The sequence below is a fragment of the Hemicordylus capensis genome, chromosome 15 (genome assembly GCF_027244095.1).
Source record: "Hemicordylus capensis ecotype Gifberg chromosome 15, rHemCap1.1.pri, whole genome shotgun sequence".
NCBI classification, from domain to species: domain Eukaryota; kingdom Metazoa; phylum Chordata; class Lepidosauria; order Squamata; family Cordylidae; genus Hemicordylus; species Hemicordylus capensis.
The window spans coordinates 16,773,352-16,797,857 of record NC_069671.1 but is presented as its reverse complement, the minus strand read 5'-3'; the positions used below and the strand labels follow the sequence as shown (position 1 = coordinate 16,797,857).

Genomic DNA, 24,506 nt, shown 5'->3' with positions numbered 1-24,506 from the left:
TTCCCAAAGCGGTTTACTTAGAAAAATAATAGTACATAAACCAAGATGGATATCTGTCCCCAAAGGGCTCACAATCTAAAAAGAAATGTAAGAGAGATACCAGCAACAGCCACTGGAGGGATGTTGTGCTGGGGACGGAGAGGGCCAGTTGCTCTCCCCCTGCTCAATAAAGAGAATCACCACTTTTAAAAGGTGCCTCTTTTGTTCAATCTCCTCTTTCAACCATGTTGTTTGCTAAAACACAACTCCCAAACCTGGGTAGCACACTAGTTGTTCTCAGTTAATGTGTTAAGGAACATCTGCTATGTACTGAATTGTTTCATCCCTATTAACCGTGGAGTGGGGGTGTTATCAGGTGAGAACCAACTATTTCAAACCGGAAATGAACAAGGAAGAGATGTCATTTCCTAATGGCACATGAAATTACCTGACTCTACATTTGGCAATGTCTTTAAAACCGGTGACGATCAAGCTTTGCAATTCAGCTCTATTTAAAATCTTCTGTACACAAAGCCTGTGTGATGCCTGCTATCTCAGCTTCAACCTTTAGGGGTAGGTGTTGGTCTTGTTTCCTCAAATTCAGCAGATGACCTGCACCTGCAGTATGAAGTGAAGCAGAAGAAGGCCGTTCGGTATACATGGGTACCTCCTTGCAGGCCTTCCTGCCCCCTTCTGCAGAGACATCAGGCACCCACGCACAAACCTCCCTGCCAAAGCACAGAGCAAGGCTGGTCTGGCCTAGAGAAGGATCTGGTGGGCCACTGTGTGAAACAGGATGCTGGACGAGAAGGGCTTTGGGCCTGATCCAGCAGAGCTGTTCTTATGTTGTATGCCTTCTTTCTTATGCCTTCCATAGTGTGGGGAACTGGGGAGCAGATGGGGTCAGACGTACCACTTGCAGAATCCAAATCTGCGCCACTTTAGTCAACTTTTCTATTCTCCCCTTTTGTTATATATGACTGTGATTCCATCATTTCCTATAATGTCCTCAGCAGCGATATAGGAAAAGAATCTCAGAGGGAAACTCGGAAATCAGACACTTTTTAAAATAGTGCTTTTTACAATTCAGATTTTAAAAAGTGTCCGGTTTCCGGGTTTCCCTCTGAGATTATATGACGTTTCATCACATCCCTTAAGATTCTCTGAAGTTACATCACTTGCCCTCCAATTCTCTCATGTTATATTACTTTTCTTCCGGGTTTCACGGTGACTCTTTCCTGGTTACTTTAAAAAAATGAATTGGATGGTGGGGGGATGGGGGGAATGCATGCTCACAAGCCTGGATGGAACAAGAGGTCTCCTCCAAGAAAGTGTGCTATGTCTGGCACAGCCAATGGGCGTGAAGAAATTTGCATGAAGGGGTCTTTCTTCATTTCTGGAAGGTTTAAGAAAGAAGGAAGAAGGTCTTCACCAGCGATCTGTTCCTGAAAGCCAAACTCACCATGGCCTGGACGCTCTTTCTCCTGGCACTTGTCACTTATTGCTCAGGTAAGAGAACATCTGCTAACTGGGCAAAGAGCGACCTTTTAATGGGGTGGGTTTTGAATGTTTAAAAGGTGAGAGCAGCCATTCCTGTTCAACCCAGCATAGGATCCTGCTCAGTGTGTAGTGGTAGTGGTAGATGTCGTGGTGGTAGTGGTGGCAGCATGGGTATTGACTGTGAATCCCTTTGAGCCAATGAACTGTTTTTTACATTCCTTTTGCTAGATAAACTACTAGGTCAGCTGATCCCAACTGGAGGCCTCCAGATGTTGCTGAACTACAACTCCCGTCAGCCCCAGCTACAATTTATTGTGACCGGGAATTATGGACGTTGTAGTTCAGCAACATCTGGAGGCCCCCAGGTTGGGAACCACGGTTCTAGGTGAACCTTTCATTGTACAGTGGTATAGAAACATGGACAAGGATGATGTTCAGGACTTTTAAAGTGGCCGTTGTGCTTACGACGCAGAATAGTATTTATATTTTGCATTTCTCATAGAAAGAGCATCTGTGATGGTTGAGAGCACAGAAAATGAGTGAAGATCATGCCTTTTCTTTTATTGTAAAGGTGTCAGTTCTCAGGCAACGGTGACACAGCCTGCCTCAGAGTCTGGGCTGCTGGGCCAAACAGTTAAACTCATCTGCACTGGAAGCAGTGGTGGTAGCTGGGAAGGCTATTACCACTGGATACAACAGAGATCTGGGCAAGCTCCTCGCTATGTGCACTGTAATGGCTGCAGCAGAGGAGAAGGGATTCCAGATCGGTTCACTGCCTCTGCTTCTGGAACCACTGCCCAGTTAACCATCACTAACCTCCAAGCTGAAGACGAGGCAGATTATTACTGTGGTGCCTGGGAGAGCACGGGTGCTTGGAAGTTCCACAGTGGTACAGTCTAACGGGGAACCGAGACAAAAACCTTCACTCTTCCTTGCAGAACAAGGAACTGAGAATTCTCAAGCAGCTTCAGTTGATAACTACAGTACTGTCAACAACAACGAGGAATCAATTGGCATTGGCCCATGGGCCAACAGAATTCAAAATATGATGGTTAAATGGGCAGTGGTTCAAGAAGCAGTGGTTCCAGAAGTGTGTGTATCATAGGGAGAGCATGTTTTTGTGGTGTTGCTGAGCACAGAGAGGAGAGCTGGTCTGGTGGTAGCAAGCATGACTTGTCCCCTAAGCTAAGCAGGGTCTGCCCTGGTTGCAAATGAATGGGAGACTAGAAGTGTGAGCACTGGAAGAGATTCCCCTCCGGGGATGGGGCCATTCTGGGAAGAGCCTCTAGGTTCCAAGTTCCCTCCTTGGCTTCTCCAAAATAGACTGCGACCTTGGAGAAGCTGCTGCCAGTCTGTGAAGACAATACTGAGCTAGACAGAATAATGGTCTGACTCAGTATATGGCAGCTTCCTATGTTCCACAGAAAATGAGTGAAGCTCATTGCTTTCCTTCTGTTTGGAAAGGTGCCAGTTCCAAGCCAACAGCAACGGTGACTCAGCCTGCCAGCATGTCTGTGTCTCTGGGCCAAACAGCGAAACTCTCCTGCACCAGAAGTAGTGCCTCCTGGAGCAACCACTATGCCTGGTATCAACAGAAACAGGGACACGTCCCTCGCTTCGTGCTCTATCAAACCACCAGGAGGGGCGAAGGGATCCCGGATCGGTTCACTGGGACTTACTCTGGCAATGTGGCCTATTTAACCATCACTAATGTCCAGGCTGAAGATGAAGCTGATTATTATTGTCACGATGAATGGTACACTGGCAGTGGTTATATGTTTCACAATGATATAGTCTAATGGGGAACTGAGACAAGAACCTTCTCTCTTCCTCTCTGAGCAGAGAGCTGAGACTTCCTCAAGGGCTTCATTTGATCCGGTCTGACCCCCGGGGGCAAGGCAGCATTTTGTGTTTTCCCTCAGGTGCCCGAATATCTTGGAATCTCGCCGGCTGGGATAACATGTAGCTCTCTTCTCTGTTCCCAGTTTAGGAGTGCAGAGAAGTTTCTTCAACGAAGTAGCAGTTCTGGTTTTTCTGAATTCCTTCAAGGAGAACTAGAAATAAGTTTATTTATTTGTTCATTCATTCATTCATATTTATTTGATTTATATACTGGCCTTCCAAAGGTGGCTCGGGGAGGTTTACATTAAAATAAAAAACACATAGTTAGAATCAAAAACCAATTTAAAACAGATTAAAATTACAATTTAAACTTGATCAAATGAAAACTAAATATAGTTAAAATCCAGGCTAAAAAAGGTGGGTCTTTAAGAGTCTCCTGAAGGCCTCCACAGAAGACAATCCTCTTATCTCCACGGGGAGAGCGTTACACAACAACAGAGAAGGCGCTATCCCAGATCGCCCGCAGATGAACTGGTGGCACCCAAAGACGGACGCCTCCTGATGATCTCAGTGAGCGGTGGGGAACTGGTAGAGAAAGGTGTTCCCTCAGGTAAACAAGACCTAAGCCATTTGGGGTTATAAATTGGAAATTATTTCCAAATTCCAGGGTTCTTCCCCTTGAGAAACTTCGGAGAATTGTCTCAGATGGATTCTCTGCTTCCTTTTTGCATCCTTTGGTTCCCTGGCCATTTAAAGCCTGCAGCCTTGTCTCTCTGTTAAAAACGAAGCTCCCTAAACGCAAATGTATCCTGGACTCACTGATGCCTTTTGAACATGACGTCTGATCAGAGGAGGTGTGGCTTTTCGAGAACAGCCAATGGGAGTGGGCTAATTTGCATGCAGGTGAGATTTTTCATTGCTGGAGGATTTAAGAAAGGGGAGGTCCCTCTCCGTTACCACTTTGCTTCAGGAAGCGAGACTCCCGTTGAGAGCTCACCATGGCGGCCTGGGCTCTCTTTTTCCTTGCACTTCTCAGTTATTTCTCAGGTAAGATAAACGCTGCTGCCTGGGTAAAAAGTCACCTTATGGAAGATGCCACCTTACCAAGCACCTCATAAAATATGGCTCTCTTTCCTTTACCAGGGGAGAGCAACTGGCCTTCTTCTTCCAAGTGTAGTATCCCACTCAGTGGTTGTTGCTGGTTCCTCTCCCACCGTTCTTTTTTGACATTTGTGAGTCTATTTTGGCCACGGAACCTCCCCCCTCCCATTCATTTTGCTTTGTAAACCACGAGGACAACTTTTTATTCAGAATTTTTTTTATTGAGCAATGCTCTACAAATAGAACAGTTATTAATAAAAGGACACTCTTTGCATAGGCCCCTGGGCCAACAGCCAATGAAATCTAGTTGTGTTGTGTTTTTATCATGGGAAGGTGACACTTTTGTGATATTGGAGAGCTCAGAAAAGGAATGATGAACGTGCATTTTTCCCCTCTTTCTGCTTTTTGTTTGTTTTGCAAAGGTGTCTGTTCACAACCGACGGTGACTCAGCCTGCCTCGATGTCTGTGTCTCTGGGACAGACAGTTAAACTCTCCTGCACGAGAAGCGGTGGTGGTAGCTGGGGAAGTGTCTATTCCTGGTATCAACAGAGAGATGGACAGACTCCTCGCTTTCTGTGGTATGGTAGCAGCACCAGGGGAGAAGGGGTCCCGGATCGGTTCGCTGGTTCTTACTCTGGAGACACGGCCCATTTAACCATCACCAACCTCCAGCCTGAAGACGAGGCTGATTATTACTGTGCTGAATGGTATAGCACTGGTAGCATGTTTCACGGTGGTACAATCTAATGGGGAACTGAGACAAAAACCTTCAGTCTATCTTAGAGAGGGAGGAATGGAGAATTTGTAAAGCACTTCAGCTGATACCACAAGTCAGGAAGGCTATTCTCAGAAAGCATCCCTAAAAGGGGCTTTTTCAAATGATAGTGATGGTTACTACTAAGAACATAAGAACAGCCTTGTTGGATCAGGCCCAAGAAGGCCCATCTAGTCCAGCATCCTGTTTCACACAGTGGCCCACCAGATGCTGCTGGAAGCCTACAGGCAGGAGTTGAGGGCATGCCTTCTCTCCTGCTGTTACTCCCCTGCAACTGGTACTCAGAGACATCCTGCCTTTGAGGCTAGAGGTGGCCTATAGCCCTCAGATTAGTAGCCGTTGATAGACCTCTCCTTCATGAAGTTATCCAAATCCCTTTTCAAGCCATCCAGGTTGTTGGCTGTCACCACATCTTGTGGCAGAGAATTCCACAAGTTGATTATGCGTTGTGTGAAAAAGTACCTCTGTTTGCTGGTCCTAAATTTCCTGGCAATCAGTTTCATGGGATGACCCCTGGTTCTAGTGTTATGTGAGAGGGAGAAGAATCTCTCCCTATCCACTTTCTCCACAGCATGCATGATTTTATAGACCTCAATCATGTCTCCCTGCAGTTGTCTCTTTTCTAAACTAAATAGCTCCGGGTGTTGTAGCCTTGCCACATAAGTAAGGTGCTGTAGGCCCCTGATCATCTTGGTTGCCCTCTTCTGCACCTTTTCCAGTTCTGCAATGCCCTTGTATCTAACTGTTGTTAGGTTGAGGATGGTTGCGAGGGGAGGAGAGCTGGTCTTTGTTAAGCAGCATCTACTAAGCTCTAGGTGCCCAACTCTGTTTGTGCTCGAATTCCACGCAGTCTGAGCATTCACACAACCCCGAACCTCATCCCCTTTCACCTAGGTAAAAGACTGGGTAAAAAACATGGGCTACCAGAGGAGGCAATGCCAGGATCGGCTTCAATCCTGGTGCTCCACACAAGGAGCCCTACCCAAGGCTGCGTAGGGCTGCTCATGAGAATAGCCTCAATGTGTTATGTAACAGGATGTGACAGCATTATGAGGGGAATGGAGACCTATCCAATTGTTACGTTTCAGTTCTGTATTTTGGACACATGCTTCCCCCCACAATAAACAGTTTGTTTCCTCTGGAAGGTGTGGAGTATGGTGTGTGGATGAGTGGAATAGCCCCTCATTTAAAGGCATGTACAACACCTCTATTGGGCAGCAGCGATATAGGAAGATGCTGAAAGGCATCATCTCACATTGCGCGGGAGGAGGCCATGGTCAACCCCTCCTGTATTCTACCAAAGACAACCACAGGGCTCTGTGGGCGCCAGGAGTCGGCACCGACTCGACGGAACACTTCACCTTACATCTGATGCACTGCTACATCCAAATGTGATGAATGTTCAAGGGGGTGTCAGCTTTCTATAGGCACTGCACTGCTTGCATCTTCTGCCTCCAGCCTGTTGGTGGGGATATTGGTGCATTTCCCCCACATATGCTGGACTTAAATTATTATAATAATCAGAAGTTCTGCACCTGTGGTGAGAAGTGAAGCAGGGAGCTTTTTATTCAAATGTGTCCCTTTTTCTGGCCCTTGCTGCTCACTCGTGCTGCTCGATCAGCCCCATCAAATACCTCCGAATGGAGCCGAGGTCGCTATCCTCCTGATTCCCTTCCTACATGCTGATGGGTACGATGCATGTAATCAGTTCCAAACTTTAATTCAGGGACAAACTGCATTCTCAAAATTCACCACTCTAGCTCTACAGGATATTCTCCAACAAGGCGAATATGCAGTGACCAATTTTCCCAGCTCGGAATTTATTAGTCTTTAGACGAATCAGCGGGAGGAAAGAGTGTGCATTTCCTTCCCTTCTTGCCAGACCTCCCATTCACTGCCCTCTCTGCAATTCAGTGTCTACATTCTCTTTTCTGAAACCTTTTCCTGTCAATTTATTAACGGGCCACAACAAAAAGTAATCTCTGCATTTCTCTCAAACCTTTGGGTAAAGGGCTAGGATTGTGTTTCTTCCCCACACCCATCATAAAGCTGGAATTTTTGAAATAAGACATGTTCTTGAAGGCTACAGATCAGAGGCACAGAAGTTACACATGTAATGCTTCTATGCGCGCTCACTCTGTGCCCGGATGCTTGGGCCAATGTGTAGGGGTCAGGCACTGGGGTCTGTGAGATCCCATCCTGCAGATACTCATTAAGTGTAAATATGGTATCTACTGTTTCTAACACAGCCAATGGGATTAGGAAGATTTGCATGCAGGAGGGGTCCTTCTTCCTCTCTGGAGGATTTAAGAAAGTGCAGCGGGGGAGATCTCGCATAGAGAGATCACTTTGCTTCAGGAAGCAATAGGGCTTTGAAGAGCTCACCATGGCCTGGGATTTGTTTTTCCTTACACTTCTCACCTACTGTGCAGGTAAGGCCAATGCAGCTAAGTGCAGAAAGGAGATCCAATGAGTAGCGGTTCCAAAATATTTAGCAGGGGGAGAACAGCTGACTGTCCAGTCTCACACAGCATCCTTCCCAGTGGCCATTACTGGAGTCTCCCTTATGCTTCTTATTAGATTGGGGGCCCTTTGGGGGGCAGGGCATTATTTTCTCATGACCTTTCCTATGCAGACCACTAAGAGCAATAAATAAAACAATAATAGAAAGAAACTGTACATAGGCAAAGAGTGTTGTACGTTGCATTTTATCATAGGAAAGGAGTGCATTTTGAGCAAAGAAAATGTACTAAGTAAGCTTGTCTTTTTCTCCCCCATTTCTTTCCAAGGTTCCAGTTTGCAGGCAACGCTGACTCAGCCTCCCACGGCGTCTGTGTCTCTGGGCCAAACAGTTAAACTCTCCTGTTCCGGAAGCAGTGATGGGAGCTGGCTCGGCTTCTCCTGGTATCAGCAGAAACCTGGTCAGGCCCCTCGTTTTGTGCACTGTAGTGTTTGCAGCAGCGGAGAAGAAGGGATCCTGGACAGGTTCAATGCTTCTGAGTCCGGGGACACTGGCTCTTTAACCATCAGTAATGTCCAGGCTGAAGATGAGGCTGATTATTATTGTGCTTGTGTAGAGCTCAGTAGTGGTTGGGAGTTCCACAGTGGTACAGTCTAATGGGGATCTGAGACAAAAACTTTCACTCTTCCTCTCAGATCAAGTCACTGAGAATAATTAACGAACTTCAGCTGAACTGGTCTCAGTGCTGTTAGAAAGACAGGGTTGGAACAGACGGAATGCCTAACAGTTTTGCCCCATCCCTGGGTAGTAGCAAGAATTCTCTTGAGATGGAGAAGAAGCCGAGGGAAGGAGGCTGGGGTTGAAGCAGGGCATGATGAATTAGGTGGTGTGGTACCCTGTCATAGGAACATAGGAAGCTGCCATATACTGAGTCAGACCATTGGTCGATCTAGCTCAGGATTGTCTGCACAGACTGGCAGCGGCTTCTTCCAAGGTTGCAGGAAGGAGTCCCTTTTAGCCCTATCTTGGAGATGCTGCCAGGGAGGGAACTTGGAGCCTAGATGCTCTTCCCAAAGCAGCTCCAACCCCTAAGGGGGAATCTCTTCCAGTGCTGCTCACACATCAAGTCTCCCATTCATTTGCAACCAGGGCAGACCCTGCTTAGCTAAGGGGAAAAAGTCATGCTTGCTGCCACAAGACCAGCTCTCCTCTCCTGTCAAGGCAGCAGCTCATTCCTGCCTGGAGCCTCCCTGCTGTCCCCACTTCCACCGGTCCCCAGAGCATGGCTTCTGCCACAGCACCTGCACCCTGACCCAGCCAGGCCTCTGTGTACAGCTGAGTGGCTGGCAGGGGTCTGGAGACAGCAGAGGCATGGACAGGGAGATTCCAGGCTGGAATCTCTGCACTGTCCCAGTAAAGAGAATCTCCTTCTTATCATGCTCATGATTCTACGTCAGTGCTTCTCCCATTTGATCCGGCGTTTTCAGAAAAAGTCGCTTAGAACCAGCATTTTAAAAACCTGAAGACAATACTGAGCTAGATAGACCAATGGTCTGACTCAGTATATGGCAGTTTCCTATGTTCCTATGCGATAAGCTAGAATTCGCATCACAAAGCCCGGTTTGTGTGTGGAGTGGGTCCAAAATCCCGAAGGGACTTGGAGGTAAGTTTGGCTGGTGTGTGAACGCACACACTGTCTTCTGAAGGAGATTTATTTGGGGCAGAAGCCCTGTGTGTGAAGCCTTCTGGAGTTGACACCGACTCGATGGCACAACCACTTTGGGATATTTTTTCTTGAAAAGCGGTATATAAATATTCTTTGTCATCGTCCAAGTAGTTGTGCAGCCCTAAGGGACAGATTTCCAAGAGGCATGGTGGGCTTCAGGGGGAAGGAGAAATGGTTGGAAATTACCACCGCCCCATGAGAGATGAGGCTGCATTCTTCTGGATTCAATCAACATTGCAACAGCCCAGTGCTAGTCTAGAGGTCAGCCACTTTCCCCCCTCGGTCATGCAGTTCCCTTCCAGGACCCAGGATAGAGAGCTCCAGATATCTCAGACCACCGAGATCTGGAACTTTATGTTTATCTTTAAGTTCTGTTTAACTTTAAGTTTCGTTTAGGAGGAGTGAGAGATGCCGTGCTTTGATTCCCAGATTGTCCTGGGGCTGAAGAACAGGGCAGAGTCACTATCTCCTTCCTTGCCTGCTTGCAAGTATTCTGGGGGCGTTGAGCTGGACTAGGTGGAAGTTTTGATTTGGTCCAGTGAGGCAGATACTATTTTATGCTGACGCAAGATATTTTAATGCTGTGAAAACAAGACAAGCTGCAAGAAAACCCCAACGCTTCACACATCGAAAGCCTGCATCTTCTCCATTTAGTCTGTTGGTGGAGATCTTGGTCCATCTTCCTCACTTTTGGTAGAATTGCATTAAAGATCTGCACCTGTGGTGGAAAGGGAAGCACAGATGGGAGCCTTTTTCTGCTCCTTCCTGCTCATCCATGCACAGAGTTCATACCTGTTCAACCAAAGCAAACAGACAGTTGAAAGGAACAGAGTCTCCATTCTTCTGCCCATATCATAAATTCTCCCCACCACTGATATGTTGGTGGAAAGTATCTACATTTCCTTCCCTGCTGCGGACTGAGCCTGGCAAATAGGAACGTCAGAAGCTGTAGCATAACAAGTCAGACCATGGTGGGTTTGTCTACACTGACTGACAGTGGGTCTGCAAGGTTTCTAGTAGGGGTCGTTCTCAGCCCTACCTGGAGATGCAGCCAGGAATTGAACCTGGGACTTCTGAATGCAAAGCACAAACTGTACCACTGAGCTATGGCTCTACCCCCTAAGGGGAATACCTGACAGTGCTCACATGTGGTCACCCATCCAAATGCAAACCAGGGCAGACCCTGCTTAGCAAAAGTGCCCTGTCCATTGCCTGACCCCCTACACATTAGTCCACACAGTCTCTGCACATAAGAGAATACTGAAGGGCGGCTGAACTGGCTTAAGTGTTGGGGTGGTTTTCTTGCCGTGTTGAATCACAGTTGGAGAGATTCTATCCTGCATATCCTCATGCAGCATAAATATAGTATCTGCCTTTTCTGGCAGGGCCAATGGGCGTGGACACATTTGCATGCAAGGGACCCTTCTTCCTTCCTGGTGAATTTAAGAATGGAGGGGGAAGATCCCGGGCAGAGTTTTCTGTTTCCATCTGAAAACTAAACTGCTTTGAAGTGCTTGCCATGGCCTGGGCTCTGATATCCCTGGCACTCCTCAGTTATTGTGCAGGTAAGAGAAACCCAGGTAAAGAGGCAAACAGACACCTTTAAAGGCAACGCTGCTCTTATATTGAGGAGGGGGAGAGCAACTGTCCCTATTCAGAGAAGCATTGTATCCCTCCCTCCCGCTGTCTGTGGCCAGTACCTCCTCTGTGTTTCTTTTTGACTGGTAGCCACTATGGGCCAGAAGACTATTTTCATTCTGTTTACTATCTAACCCACTTACCGATAATAGAATTTCGGGATAACTTCACATAAGTCTATTGGCCACGTTTCTATCTGTATTGTGCATTTTATATGTTTGTGACTTTTGAGAGAAGAAAATGTATCAAGCCGCCTTGGGGTTATCTTTTTAATGAAAGGCGGTATATAAATGTAAAAATAAATAAAATAAAATAAAAATATCAAGGTTGTGCTTTTTGCTCCTTTTATTGTTTTCCCCAAAGGTCTCAGTTTACAGGTGAGTGTGACTCAGCCTGCATCAGCGTCTGTGTCCCTGGGCCAAACCATTAAACTTTCCTGCACTAGAAGTGGTGTTGGTGGTAGCTGGGGAAATGACTACTCCTGGTATCAACAGAGAACTGGACAGGTTCCTCGCTTCCTGTGGTATGGTAGCAGCACCAGGGGTGAAGGGGTCCCGGATCGGTTCACTGGTTCTTACTCTGGGAACACGGGCCATTTAACCATCACCAACATCCAGGCTGAAGATGAGGCTGATTATTACTGTTGCGAAACTCATAACCCTGGTAGTGGTTGGACGTTGCACAGTGGTGGAACCAAATGAGGAACTGAGACAAAAACCTTCACTCTTCCTTTCACAGAGCAAGGAACTGAGGATTCTTAAACGGCTTCAGCCGGTCTGGAAATAATTTGAAATTTAAATTTGGGACAGATTAAGGGGCCACAGAGTTTCTGTGACTCCCCCCCCTTCCACCATAGGCTTTCAACACCAACTGTCTTGTGAGGGCGAAGAAGCAGAGAGAGGGAAGCTCTCAGTGCCTGATCTTCTTCAGTTGGATTCAACCCTCCTTCTCTCAAGGGCTATCTTACATCCTTTCCTGTGAGGGAGTCGAGTTGGTCCCCCATTAAGTTAAGGTTGAAATTTTATATATTTCCTGTATATTTCCAATATCATAAGCCACTTTGGGGACCAAAGCCAAAAAGTAGGATAGAAACCTACAAATTTATGAGTGCATGCAGGGGGCAGGAGCAATGAACGAGAAACCATTCTCTGTGCAGTCTTTGTTATATTTGACACTGGCTGCATCTTGTTTCATCCCTGGCAATTTGAACCCCAAACCTGCCCTTTACTTTTTAAAAGAATCACACTTCATATGTGTTATATAATAGCCATTGGTGTGCTAGAAGATGATGCTTCCTCAGAGGAAGTGTGCCATTTCCAGCAGAGCCAATGGGAGTGGATGAATTGCATGTGGAAAGCATCCTTTGTTTCTGGAGGATTTAAGGAAAGAGGAAGGTTCTACATGTGTGCCTCTTTGCTGCACAGAGTGAAACTCCATTCAAGGATTGACCATGGCCTGGGCTCTGTTTCTCCTTGTTCTTCTCACTTACTGCTCAGGTAAGAGCAACCTTGCTAACTGGATAAAAGGGCACCTTTTAAAGTGGTGCCTGACTATATTTAGCAAGGAGAGAGCAGTTTCCCCTGTTGAATCCAACACCGCATCCCTCTCAGTGGACTGGGATTTCTGCCTGCATGTGAGCGAACATTGGACAGAGCAGGGAGTGAGCCTGTCAGAGAAAGGAGCTGCCTCAGTAGAGCTGATCAGAGCAAATCATAATGTCAGCATTTCTTTAAAAACTTTGGCCAAGTTTCTTTTCCTTTCCTTTTTGTAATACTGGAATTTTTGGAATAAAATAGATGTTTGCAGGTTGCAGATCAGATGCATGGACTGGAGGCTGCACAGGTACTGCCTTACATCTTTACAGGTGTTGGGACGAGTGTGTGGGGGTCAGGCAGTGTGGCATAGTTGAGGAGGTCTCATTCCACGGATACTGACTGAGCATAAATATGCTAGCTACAGGTTCTAGTACAGCCAATGGGAGGCTGAAAATTTGCATGAAGGGTCCGTTCTTCCTCTCTGGAGGATTTAAGAAAGGAGGGGGAAGGTCCCACACAGTTATCTCTTTGCTTCAGGAAGGAGCCATGGCCTGGGCTTTGTTTTCCCTTGCACTTTTCACTTGCTGCGCAGGTAAGATGAATCCAGATAGCTGGGCAAAGAGACACCTTCATAAATGGCGGCTGTCTTATATTTAGCAGGGTAAATAGCAGAGAGCAGCTGTCCGTCTTCAGACCAGTACAGCATCCTTCCCAGTGGCCCTTATTGGTGCCTCCCTTATTAGCTTGCAGCCCTTTTAGGGGCAGGAAACTATTTTCTCATTCCTTTTCCTATGTTAACAACATAAGCCTATTGGCCAGTATCATGCAGCATAACTGTATATTGCATTGTATCGTAGGAAGAGAATGCTTTTATGACATTTTGGGGCAAGGAAAATGTACTAAGGTTGTGTTTGTTTCCTTATTTCAAAGGTGCGAGTTCTCAGGCAACGTTGACTCAGCCTGCCTCAGAGACGGTGTCCCCTGGCCAATCAGTTAAATTCTCCTGCGCTGGAAGCACTGGTGGGAGCTGGTACTACTTCTCTTGGTATCAACAGAGCCCCGGGCAGGTTCCTCGCTTTGTGCAATGTGCTGGTTGCAGCAACAGCAACAGGGGAGAAGGGATCCCGGATCGGTACACAGCTTCTCAGTCAGGGGACACGGGCTATTTAACCATCACTAACGTCCAGGCTGGAGATGAGGCTGATTATTACTGTTCTGCTTGGGAAAACAGTGGTAGCGTGTCTCACAGTGGTACAGCCTAATGGGGAACTGAGACAAAAACCTCCACTCTTTCTTTCAGATCAAGTTACCTACAGTTATTAAAGAGCTTCAGTTGATCTGACTCCTGCTCAGGCATTCAAGAGAAACGCTGATGAAGATGCTTACAATCCCTTAACTAACAGGGATTAAACCTGATCCAAAGTAAAACTAGGAAACTGTCGAAGATCAGGACTAGGTACTATGTTGAACTTGACAATATAATTCTTAATTAGCACAGCTGGCCCTTGTCATCAGCAGACTCACGGATCGCAATTTCACATATATGTGGTTGGGTCAAAGAAACACATTTTCTTTTTTCATGATTTTTAAAAAGGCAAAATTGGCTTATCCACAGTTCCTGGGTGGCCAGAAATGACTTCCGCTGTCATTTCTGGTGCCATTTTGCAGAATGGAATCATTTTGTGGCTCTTTTTTGTTTTAAAAATATATAAGAAAAATAAGAGGATTTGGGGGGTAGGGGCTTGCTGGGAAGCTGGGGGCCTGGAGGTGCAGTGCTTTATCCCCCCCCCCCCGCTTTTTTGCTTTTCTGGTAGTCTTTTTAACCAAACTCCTAATTCCCATAGCGTTTAGGTCTCATTGTTTGCAGTTTCCATGACAGCCACATGTATCCCTGTATTTATACATACAAGAGAGAGAAATATAATTACATGTGTATATATTAAAATTCTAATCACACACACACACCGTTCCTTTACTTCTACTCCAGGAAAAGTTTCCCCTGCTGCTGGTGATTCCAGCTGGTGATCACCATTCCCCTAGTGATGCTTGCTATGCCGCTTATTCCCACCACCCATCCCCATTTGGGGCTAGATTTCTGCCCATGCAATTGTGGAAAGGGACGTGGGACGCAAACCCCCCAGTTCCCTGATGTGCCTCCCTTCTTGAAATCTTTCCCCTTTACAGTACTGCTGTCTGCATATACTTTATAACCCTATGGGTTGCCAAAACCCTTTGCATGCAACTTTGTATATATATAGTACAAACAACTCCTTTGTATATAATTGTGCTTTTGCAACGTACTGTATGCTTTGGCAGTTAGTTGGTTAAAAAAAAAATCGTTGTCTTAAATACGTGCTTTCTGGGTGGTTTCCCAACATCTTAGGAAAGTAGGGAAGCGACCTTCTACTGAGTCAGACCCTTGGTCCATCTAGCTTAGGACTGCCGACACTGACTGGCAGCAGCAGCAGCGTTCCGAGGTTTCAAACAGGGGTCTCTCCCAGCCCCACCTGGAGATGCTGCCTGCCAGGACTGAACCTGGGAGGACCTTTTGCAGGCAAACACGACACGACAGGCAGCAATCTGGTGCTGCTCCTGATGCGTTCTACGCAGGCGCAAAATCCGTCTCGCGAACTCATTAACATATTTGTCTTTGTTGAAACGATCACAACCGCTGTATAAACCACTCTAGTTGTTTAAAAACAACAACACCCAATTAAAAAACGAAAATAAGAAACAGCGATTTTAACACCCTCCGAGAGTGCCCGTGACGTCAGAAGCTCCGCCGTCCAGCTTGTACTGCGCATGCGGAAAAAAGTCCCTAAAGTGGCCATAAAAATGGAGGCTGGTACTCGAGCTGCGCAGGCGCAGAGACTGCAGCGCCACGGCGGCCATGACACGAAAGGCAGGAGGCTGCTCCCAGACTCTTTAGTTCTTTTCTTCTTCAGCCTCCACTTCGTAACAGCATCTGGGAGAGCTGGCACATGCGCAGTAGTTCAAGACGGGAGAATTTGGCGGTCTTTCCAGGCGCGCGCCTCCCGCTACTCTCCCTCCGACTCCAGCGAGCCCATCCCGCTTCCCGGATTGGCTGCCTGGATGACATCAGGCGTCTCCCATTGGAGGACTGCTTGACAGCCGACTCCGCCTCCCGCAGCTGAGGCGAAGAGCCTCGAGCGCGCCTAATTTGAGATTGCTGATTTGAGACAGCTGAGGCGGGAGGAAGGACGAAGCGGTCCTTGCTCGCTGCCTCAGGAGAAGGAACCCAAGGGAAGAAGAAGAGGACTCGTCGAAGACCACCTCAGCCACGCTGCCAGACCCCTAGAAAGGAGCGCCGAGGCAGTGGCAGGAATTAGGGGGCTTCAAGCTCCACGGCCACTTTGCCATGGGAAAACCTCTGAGGAGAAACTAGGTCGAGGACAAGCCTGAGAGGCACTGCAAGGAAGGGCTCCATGCCCAGCCTTGGTCCTCACCAAAAAATTATCTGAGGGAAGGCTGTCTTCAGGACAGTGCGAAGAAGGGCTTTATGCCCAGCCTGGGACTCTACCTCAACAATAATAGGAATAGTTTCTGAGGGAAGGCTGTCTTCCGGACAGTGCGAAGAAGGGCTTTATGCCCAGCCTGGGACTCTACCTCAACAATAATAGGAATAGTTTCTGAGGGAAGGCTGTCTTCCGGACAGTGCGAAGAAGGGCTTTATGCCCAGCCTGGGACTTTGCCTCAACAATAATAGGAATAGTTTCTGAGGGAAGGCTGTCTTCAGGACAGTGAGAAGGAGGGCTTTATGCCCAGCCTGGGACTTTGCCTCAACAATAATAGGAATAGTTTCTGAGGGAAGGCTGTCTTCAGGACAGTGCAAAGGAGGGCTTTATGCCCAGCCTGGGACTTTGCCTCAACAATAATAGGAATAGTTTCTGAGGGAAGGCTGTCTTCAGGACAGTGAGAAGGAGGGCTTTATGCCCAGCCTGGGACTTTGCCTCAACAATAATAATAGGAATAGTTTCTGAGGGAAGGCTGTCTTCAGGACAGTGCAAGGAAGGGCTTTATGCTCAGCCTTGGACTTTACCTCAACGATAATAGGAATAGTTTCTGAGGGAAGGCTGTCTTCAGGACAGTGCAAGGAAGGGCTTTATGCCCAGCCTGGGACTTTGCCTCAACAATAATAGGAATAGTTTCTGAGGGAAGGCTGTCTTCAGGACAGTGCAAAGGAGGGCTTTATGCCCAGCCTGGAATTTTACCTCAACAATAATAGGAATAGTTTCTGAGGGAAGGCTGTCTTCCGGACAGTGCGAAGAAGGGCTTTATGCCCAGCCTGGGACTTTGCCTCAACAATAATAGGAATAGTTTCTGAGGGAAGGCTGTCTTCAGGACAGTGCAAGGAAGGGCTTTATGCCCAGCCTTGGACTTTGCCTCAACAATAATAGGAATAGTTTCTGAGGGAAGGCTGTCTTCAGGACAGTGCAAAGGAGGGCTCCATGCCCAGCCTGGGACTTTGCCTCAACGATAATAGGAATAGTTTCTGAGGGAAGGCTGTCTTCAGGACAGTGCGAAGAAGGGCTCCATGCCCAGCCTGGGACTTTGCCTCAACAATAATAGGAATAGTTTCTGAGGGAAGGCTGTCTTCAGGACAGTGCAAAGGAGGGCTCTATGCCCAGCCTGGGACTCTACCTCAGCGATAATAGGAATAGTTTCTGAGGGAAGGCTGTCTTCAGGACAGTGCAAGGAAGGGCTCTATGCCCAGCCTGGGACTCTACCTCAACAATAATAGGAATAGTTTCTGAGGGAAGGCTGTCTTCAGGACAGTGCAAGGAAGGGCTTTATGCTCAGCCTTGGACTTTACCTCAACAATAATAGTAATCTCTGTTGCCTCAGGAAAAGGAGGAAACCACTTAAGTCATGCTACTCTGTCAGAATTTTTTTTTTAATGTGTGTGAGAATGTGGGCTTCAAGCCCCCTGCCAGAAAACAGTCTCTGAGGGGAAATGGAATTTCTAAGTGGGGAGTTCACCTCTCTGCTTGTGCTTCATCTTGCCTAAAAACCTCAACTCCCCTCTGAGGATGCTGCAGCCGTGCTGACGTGTACAAAAGCCCTGCCACCTCATTGCCCACATTTATCGCATTTTGTCTGCAGAGGGTAAAACGCGACAGATTCTCCCCGTCCTCAGAACGCTGGGGCGCCACAGTCTTCTGCATCACGGTGAAAACCTGTCCACTATTAGAGCGTTCTTTCTCTCTGCATACTAATGTTATAACGGTGGACAGCGTAGGGCAGGACTTCTGAGCGCAACGGCACAGGGGCTGTAGCAGAGAATCCCGTGAGGCCTGGGGCTGTGTAACAACAGACTGGGCCATTTTAGTCTGAGGCTGTCAAAAGAAACCTGAGACTTTTTTATTCTCCCGACAGCTGTGTAAGGCAGCATGACTCCTAAGATAGTAGCTGGCTTGAATGGAACACCCTCCATGCGTGTTAGAAGCTTCAGGCTTCTAGATTCTGCCAACACCTTTCTGAGGCAGCATGATCTCTAAATCTTCCAGTGGGCTTGAATGGAACATGCTTCATGCATGTGGGAAGCTTCAGGCTTCTAGATTCTCTCAACTGAAGAGAGAATTCTCTAATTAGCCTCTCAGATTTGGTTTAATGAGTCATTCGTTTTTATCTTTTTATATCTGTGAACTGCAATAGCCATCTAGGTCAGGCGGTATAAAAACCTAAAACATAACACAGCTGTGGGAGGCAGTACAATCTCTATTATGGTGGCTGGCTTGTAAGGAAGACGCTTCATGTATGTTAGAAAAATCAGGCATCTTTATAATTCTGCTAGCCTTATCAGGCAGCATCTCCGATTTAGTGGCTGACTGGAATGAATACACTTCATGTGTGTTCTGTTCTACCCCCTCAACAACGCTTTGTGGCAGCTTTGGCAAAAAGAAATAGAATCGGCGCATGTGTCCAATAACTACTATGCCTGAGTAGTGCATTTGGAACATTTTCTCTTCCCAAGAGACCTGACTGGCAAGGAAAGTCTCAAAAACAGAGAATGGAGCAACAAAAAAAGGAAACCCAGGTATCAGGACAAAATATACCAGAAAAAGAATCCCTAGCTGCACCATTGCATGTTTTGATAAGGCTTTTCATAAGAGGGCTGAAGAATGTATAACAAAAATATTTATTCAATATTTATTAGACAATGAAAATTACAACCTGATAAACAAACAGATCTGGGGAAGGAATATAGGCAAAATCCCAATAAGATAAGGCTGGGAATTGCCCTTACTATAAAATAAATGACACACTTTGCTCTTTTCAAACAGACTTCAAGAAACAACCAAAGGAGGCAACGTCACAGAAACCAGGAAGACATGAAAGCAGCCAACCACACACACACACGAAGCTTCAGGCTACCTTATTGTCCCAAGAATAATAAATGTTCTGTGGGCAGCTCACAACACCACATGGCAAAACATCCAATAAACACACATACAACATGACAGACAAAGCACAACACAAAACAGCTGTGGCAGGCAGCATCACCTCTCAAATAGTGACCACCTTTAATGCAACACACTTCATGCGTGTTAGAAGCTTCAGGCTTCTTTATTCTCCCAAACAACTTTGAAGGGCTACAGACAGGCTGCCTTTAATGGAAAATGCTTCATGCATGTTCCATTGTATCCTCTTGACAACGCATCATAGCGAATTTGGCAAGAAGAAACCGAGTCGGCCCATGTGTCCCAAAGACTTCTGTGCCTGAGTTTGCTTCTGGACCATTTTCTCCTCCCAAGAGGCCTACCTGGCAGGTAAGGCTCAGAGACGAGGCCCCCCCCCACCCAAGAGCACTATCTTTATAGAGGAGACAATCTGCCAGACCCCTCCGCCCCAGCTGTATCACTGTACAGAGACTATATGTTTAGTCAATATGTAGAAGTTTTGTTTTTACAATCTGCCAACACTTCCCCTGCAACCCCCGAGCTGTATCACTGCATTATGTGCAGGTTTCTGATGTTGATGCACTCCTTAGGAAAATCCTCATAAGATAAAGATATGATATTGCCCTCACTTCAGAATAAATTGCACAACCGGACCAACTAAAAGTGAACTCTCAGGTTGTATGAGATGATCTCACAGGAAAATAACTTCCCTTGCTGTGGAATTGTATTCTATGATGAAGTGCCTCATCAGACGACTGAAGACTGTATACCTGAAATGTTTGCTCAAGATTCCTTAGACATGGATTGTCACGGGTTAATATAAAAATGAAACAATTGTGATCAGCTCATTATCCACAAATTCTGATATATAGTAATTAACTTTGTATTTAATTTGTGATGCTTTATTGTAAACTGCCCAGAGATGTATGGTTTGGGCAGTTTACAAATATGCTGAATAAACAAATAATCCTTAGCAACTGTCTCATGTTACAAGATAAAGATGCCATATTTCCCACCCCAAAATCTTTCTTCCTTGCCTACAGATTTCTTTCCTCCAGACTGCAGGAAAGAAGTAAAGGAGTCTCAAGAGAGAACAAGAAGAAGCAACAACATGCAATATAAGTCAAGCCCTAGAAGATACTGAATATAGGGGCTCTCCACAGGAATCCCAGGCTTCTTTATTCTCCCACCAACTTTGTCAGGCATCATCATCAGAAATGGTGGCTGTCCTGAATTTAACATCCTTCTTGCGTGTTGGAAGCTTCAGGCTTCTATATTCTCTCCATGGATTTGTTGGGCAGCGTCATCTCTAAGATGGTGGCTGTCTTGAATGGAATGTGCTTCATGCGTGTTCCATTCTGTCCCCTGAGCAATGGTTTGGCAAGAAGAAACAGAATTGGTGCACCTTTCTCAAGGACCTCCATGCCCGAGTGGTGATGTTGAAACGTTTTATTATTATCCTATTATCTTACAAATTTGATACTTAACGCAATTCAAAATAAATGACATAACTTGCTCTTTTCCAACAGATTTCAGGAAAGAATGAAAGAAGGCAATGACACACAAGTCAAGAAAGAACAGCAAGCAGCTCGGGCAGGAACGGAAGAAGGCAACAAGAGAGTCAGCCTTGGGGCTGCAGGATTCAAGGCCCAGAAATCACAAAATTTCTGGGGTTGTCAACAGAAGCTTCAGGTTTCTTTCTTTTTTCAACAGAAGTGTGAGGCAGCATAAACTCTTTAAGATGGTGGCTCTCTTGAATGGAACATGCTTTGTGAGGGTTGCTTTCTGTCCTCTCAGTAAGCTTTTGCGGTAAGTTTTGGCACAAAGAAAGAAGAGTTGGCACATTTTTCCTTACAACTTCCATGCTTGGGTGCTGACGTTTGAATGAAGTGGCCTCTGTGATAGGTAAGGATCAGAGACAGAGATTGGACCAAGGTGAAGTGCACACAAGTGAACAAAAAGAGAACTCTCGGGGTATAAGGGCTGCCTAGTGTAAAAATGGGTTTAAAATGGCCCACAGTTGAAAATAAAAGTTGTATCTTGTTCTTTCCCAACAGATTTCAAGTAACAGTGCAAGGAGGCTACAAAAGTCAAGCCAGGCTCAACCGATCTCGTTTGTCATGAGGAAGAACTTCATCAAAAATACCTGACAAATCTCTAAGACAGTGGCTCATATGAAGAGGAACATGCTTCATTCATATTGCATTCTATCCTCAGAAAGTTCTGTGAGACCCGGGGCTATGTCACTCAAGGCTACTGGCTTGAGTTCCTTCAGTCTCTAAAAACTGTAAATCCAGGAGCTGTAGAACTGATGCTTCATGTGTGTTCTCCCAACAGCTTTGTGGACCATCATGATCTCTGAAACGGTGGCTGGCTGGCAAGGAAAGGAACATGCTTTGTCTTCCCAGGTACGTTCTGCAGCATGCCTGGCAGGAAGAAAGAGTTCACGCACATTTCGCAGTGATCTCTATTCCTGAGTGGTGATTTTGCTTCAAAGACAGAATTAAAAAGATGGTGTGCCTGAAAGACAGAGACAGTACCAAGGTAAAGACCAGCCAACAAAAAGGGAACTCTCAGGGTGTAACGGAAAGGTGTACCAATGCCTTATGACGAGGTTCCTCATCAGAAGAATATATACAAGATCTATATCGTCAGGAGATGACAAGCAGACTAACTTCCTCAATAATACCACTCATGAGTAATTAAAGTAAGTTACTTTAGAGTAGACTAATGAGTTACTTTGGAATAGTAGACTAATCCAGCTTCCTTTGGGTAATTTTAATAAGATGTCATGCTATCCAATATTTACTACATTTTGATTTTTGCAAGACGGTAAAAATGAAAGAACTACGAGAAGTATATTGCCAATAAATCTAAGACTTAATCCTTAGCAAATTTCTCTTATTGCCTGCAAGATGTGATATTGCCTGCTCTTCAAAATAAATGACATAACACATTCCTTTCCAACAGATTTCAAGAAAGAATGAAAGGAGGCAACAATGCAGAAGCCATGTCAAGCAAAACTTTGTGAGCCCTTTTGGGTCAAAGAGCCCCCTTCTTTTCTTACATAAATCACTTTGAGAACACCTTGTTGAAAAGTGGCGTATAAATATTTGTAATCATCATAATAATTGTGCTATCAGTTTAAGGCTCTCTTTCAGATAAATATCTAAGACACTGGCTGTAACCAGAGGCTTCAAGCATGAGTTTCTTACTTGCTTTATCTTCAGAGAGCCCTGGGAGGTAAGTTAGTTTGGCATATGCTTTGCTGATGAACTGTTAATGCCTAATAAAGAAAGAAATATACAAATAATATTTCTGTCCTACACATTCAACACACTGCTGCTAAACCTATCACTTCTAAATGCCACCCTGTTCTACTAAATAGAAGAAGAAAAAACACCTGAAACACTACTAAATGCAAAATAAAATAAAATAAAAATAAGAAATAAACCCACTACTAAATGCAAAAGACTCCAACCTCACTAATAAATGCAAAACCACACAGATAAGCGCAATAAAAAGAATTAAACAAGAACCACAGATAAAACAGACATAACACAACAACCAGGATTAAAAACATTAAAACGGGAAACCCAGTTACAAGCACCATTAAAATTACAATATTTGAAACTGAGATTAGAGGAAAAGTCAAATTTTTCTTTGGGTAAATTTTCTGAGATGGCTCCTTTGTGTGAGTATATTTTCAGTGGATCTGAAAAATATCTTCGTAATGTTTGGAACTAACACTAATATTTAACACTTGTACATTTAAGGATATTTTGTGGTGCATTTTGAATGTTGATATATAAATCAGTTCCAAAGAAGAGAGATTAAATATTAATGTGTCTTTAGCTTTTTTTTTTTTTAAACCCCAGCAGGTTGATCTAAATGGATTGTTACATGGAGTATAGATGAATTCCTCAGAAAATCAGAAGTGTATAAAAATGGCTAATGTCAAAGTGGTCGCTTTTACCTGGACTGCCATGTAGATTGTAGGTGAATCCCCCACTTAGGAGGATATGGCAAGAAATCAGAAGTGTATAAAAATGGCTAATGTCAAAAAGGTACGTATTCAGCCATGTTGAAAGTTCCATCCCAGCAGGTTGCTTTTACCTGAACTGCCATGTAGATTGTGGGTGAATCCCCCACTTAGGAGGATATGGCAAGAAATCAAAGTGTATAAAAATGGCTAATGTCAAAAAGGTACGTATTCAGCCATGTTGAAAGTTCCATCCCAGCAGGTTGCTTTTACCTGAACTGCCATGTAGATTGTGGGTGAATCCCCACTTAGGAGGATATGGCAAGAAATCAAAGTGTATAAAAATGGCTAATGTCAAAAAGGTACGTATTCATGTTTAGATCTTTTTTCCAGATATTCTTTTTCCCTAGCAGGTTGGTTTATATGCATTGCTATGTAAACTGGGGATGAATTTAGGTTTCATGTGAATATCCTACCCCGGAGGGCAGACTGTTTAAAAATGCCTGTCAGTGATATGTATTGACTTATATTTAGATGTGGTTTTTTTGCTTATAAGGATGTTGGATGTACAATTTCAAGCTGTGTAAACTAGACTCTCTAGCTGCTTTTCCTCCCAAAACAGACCTGTGTGGACATATTGCAAATTGTTCTTACTGCAATATCGTAGGGACGTAGGAGCTGAAGTCCTACGCTCAGGGTGAAGTGCTGGTAACCTCTCCCCTGTAGTTTCAGCAGTGGCTGCAATGGGCTGTGATGCTTCCTTGGTCTACATTATTGATGGACATGGACAGGGTCATCTCGTATTACTTGGAAATTGTGTTTTCTTTATGTGAACAATATGTGGATTTAATACTCTGTAAAACATTCATGTGGAACCCGGGTTCTTCTTTTCTGTAATGTGTATATTAAATGTTTGGCCTAGTCAAATGTTTGAAAGAAGTTATTGTAAAAGTAAAAGACTTGAGTTCACCTTGTACACTTCTGCTGTTGCTAAACTTTTGGACAACCCCGTGGTTCTGAAGTGCAACTCCCTGACCGGATGCAAAAAAAGCGAGGGCCCTCTTCCTTGGAAATCTGTGGTGAATCCTGATCCTTGGGCTGCTCCAAAGAGAGCAATACATGACAGAATTGGACTGGCTTTTTTTTTTTAAAGTGAGGACCCATTAATTAAAGAGCAGCAAGTACTGTGCGGTTGGTTTCTGCCTGAGGGACACATTAAGTGCTTGACAATACAAACTTCAGAATAAATAAGGGGACAATATTCCTCGGAGGCCAATTCCTACCTCATCCCAGCAATCTTCTATGTCGGAAGGGTAGGGGGTGGGTGGGGGGGGAGGCAGGCCCGAGTGCTGCCAGTTCCAAGTGCTGCCAGTTCCAAGTGCTGCCAGTCTTGTTCTGTAAGGCTTCTAAAAACATGCAGCCAGGTACACAAGGTGTAATTTGAAAAGAAAAGCAGTTTAAAAAACAACTTACAGTTCAAAAATTCAAGTCTTGCAGAAGTTGTATTATGTTAGAGGTGATGTAAAAAGAGATTGAGAAAAGTC

The 24,506-nt window shown here is 45.4% G+C and overlaps 1 long non-coding RNA gene and 2 gene segments (V, D, J or C); all 3 read left to right on the top strand.

Annotated features, from left to right (window-relative positions):
* Window positions 1-1,436: 1,436 nt before the first annotated feature.
* On the top strand, window positions 1,437-3,278 carry LOC128338031 (immunoglobulin lambda variable 3-19-like). The segment is given in 2 exon segments: window positions 1,437-1,488; window positions 2,944-3,278. Coding segments are annotated over 2 exon segments (381 nt in total).
* A 4,306-nt stretch (window positions 3,279-7,584) lies between these two features.
* On the top strand, window positions 7,585-11,724 carry LOC128338030 (immunoglobulin kappa chain variable 6-17-like). The segment is given in 4 exon segments: window positions 7,585-7,630; window positions 7,988-8,305; window positions 10,879-10,950; window positions 11,387-11,724. Coding segments are annotated over 4 exon segments (774 nt in total).
* Window positions 11,725-15,705: 3,981 nt separating this feature from the next.
* LOC128337924 (uncharacterized) lies at window positions 15,706-23,936 on the top strand. Of its 2 annotated transcripts, XR_008312474.1 has the most exons (5): window positions 15,707-18,616; window positions 18,864-19,349; window positions 20,024-21,388; window positions 21,478-21,687; window positions 21,951-23,936. It is a non-coding gene; the product is annotated as an uncharacterized LOC128337924 (long non-coding RNA). The 2 variants fall into 2 exon arrangements; XR_008312473.1 differs by having other exon boundaries at window positions 15,706-18,616; window positions 20,024-21,687.
* Window positions 23,937-24,506: the final 570 nt, after the last annotated feature.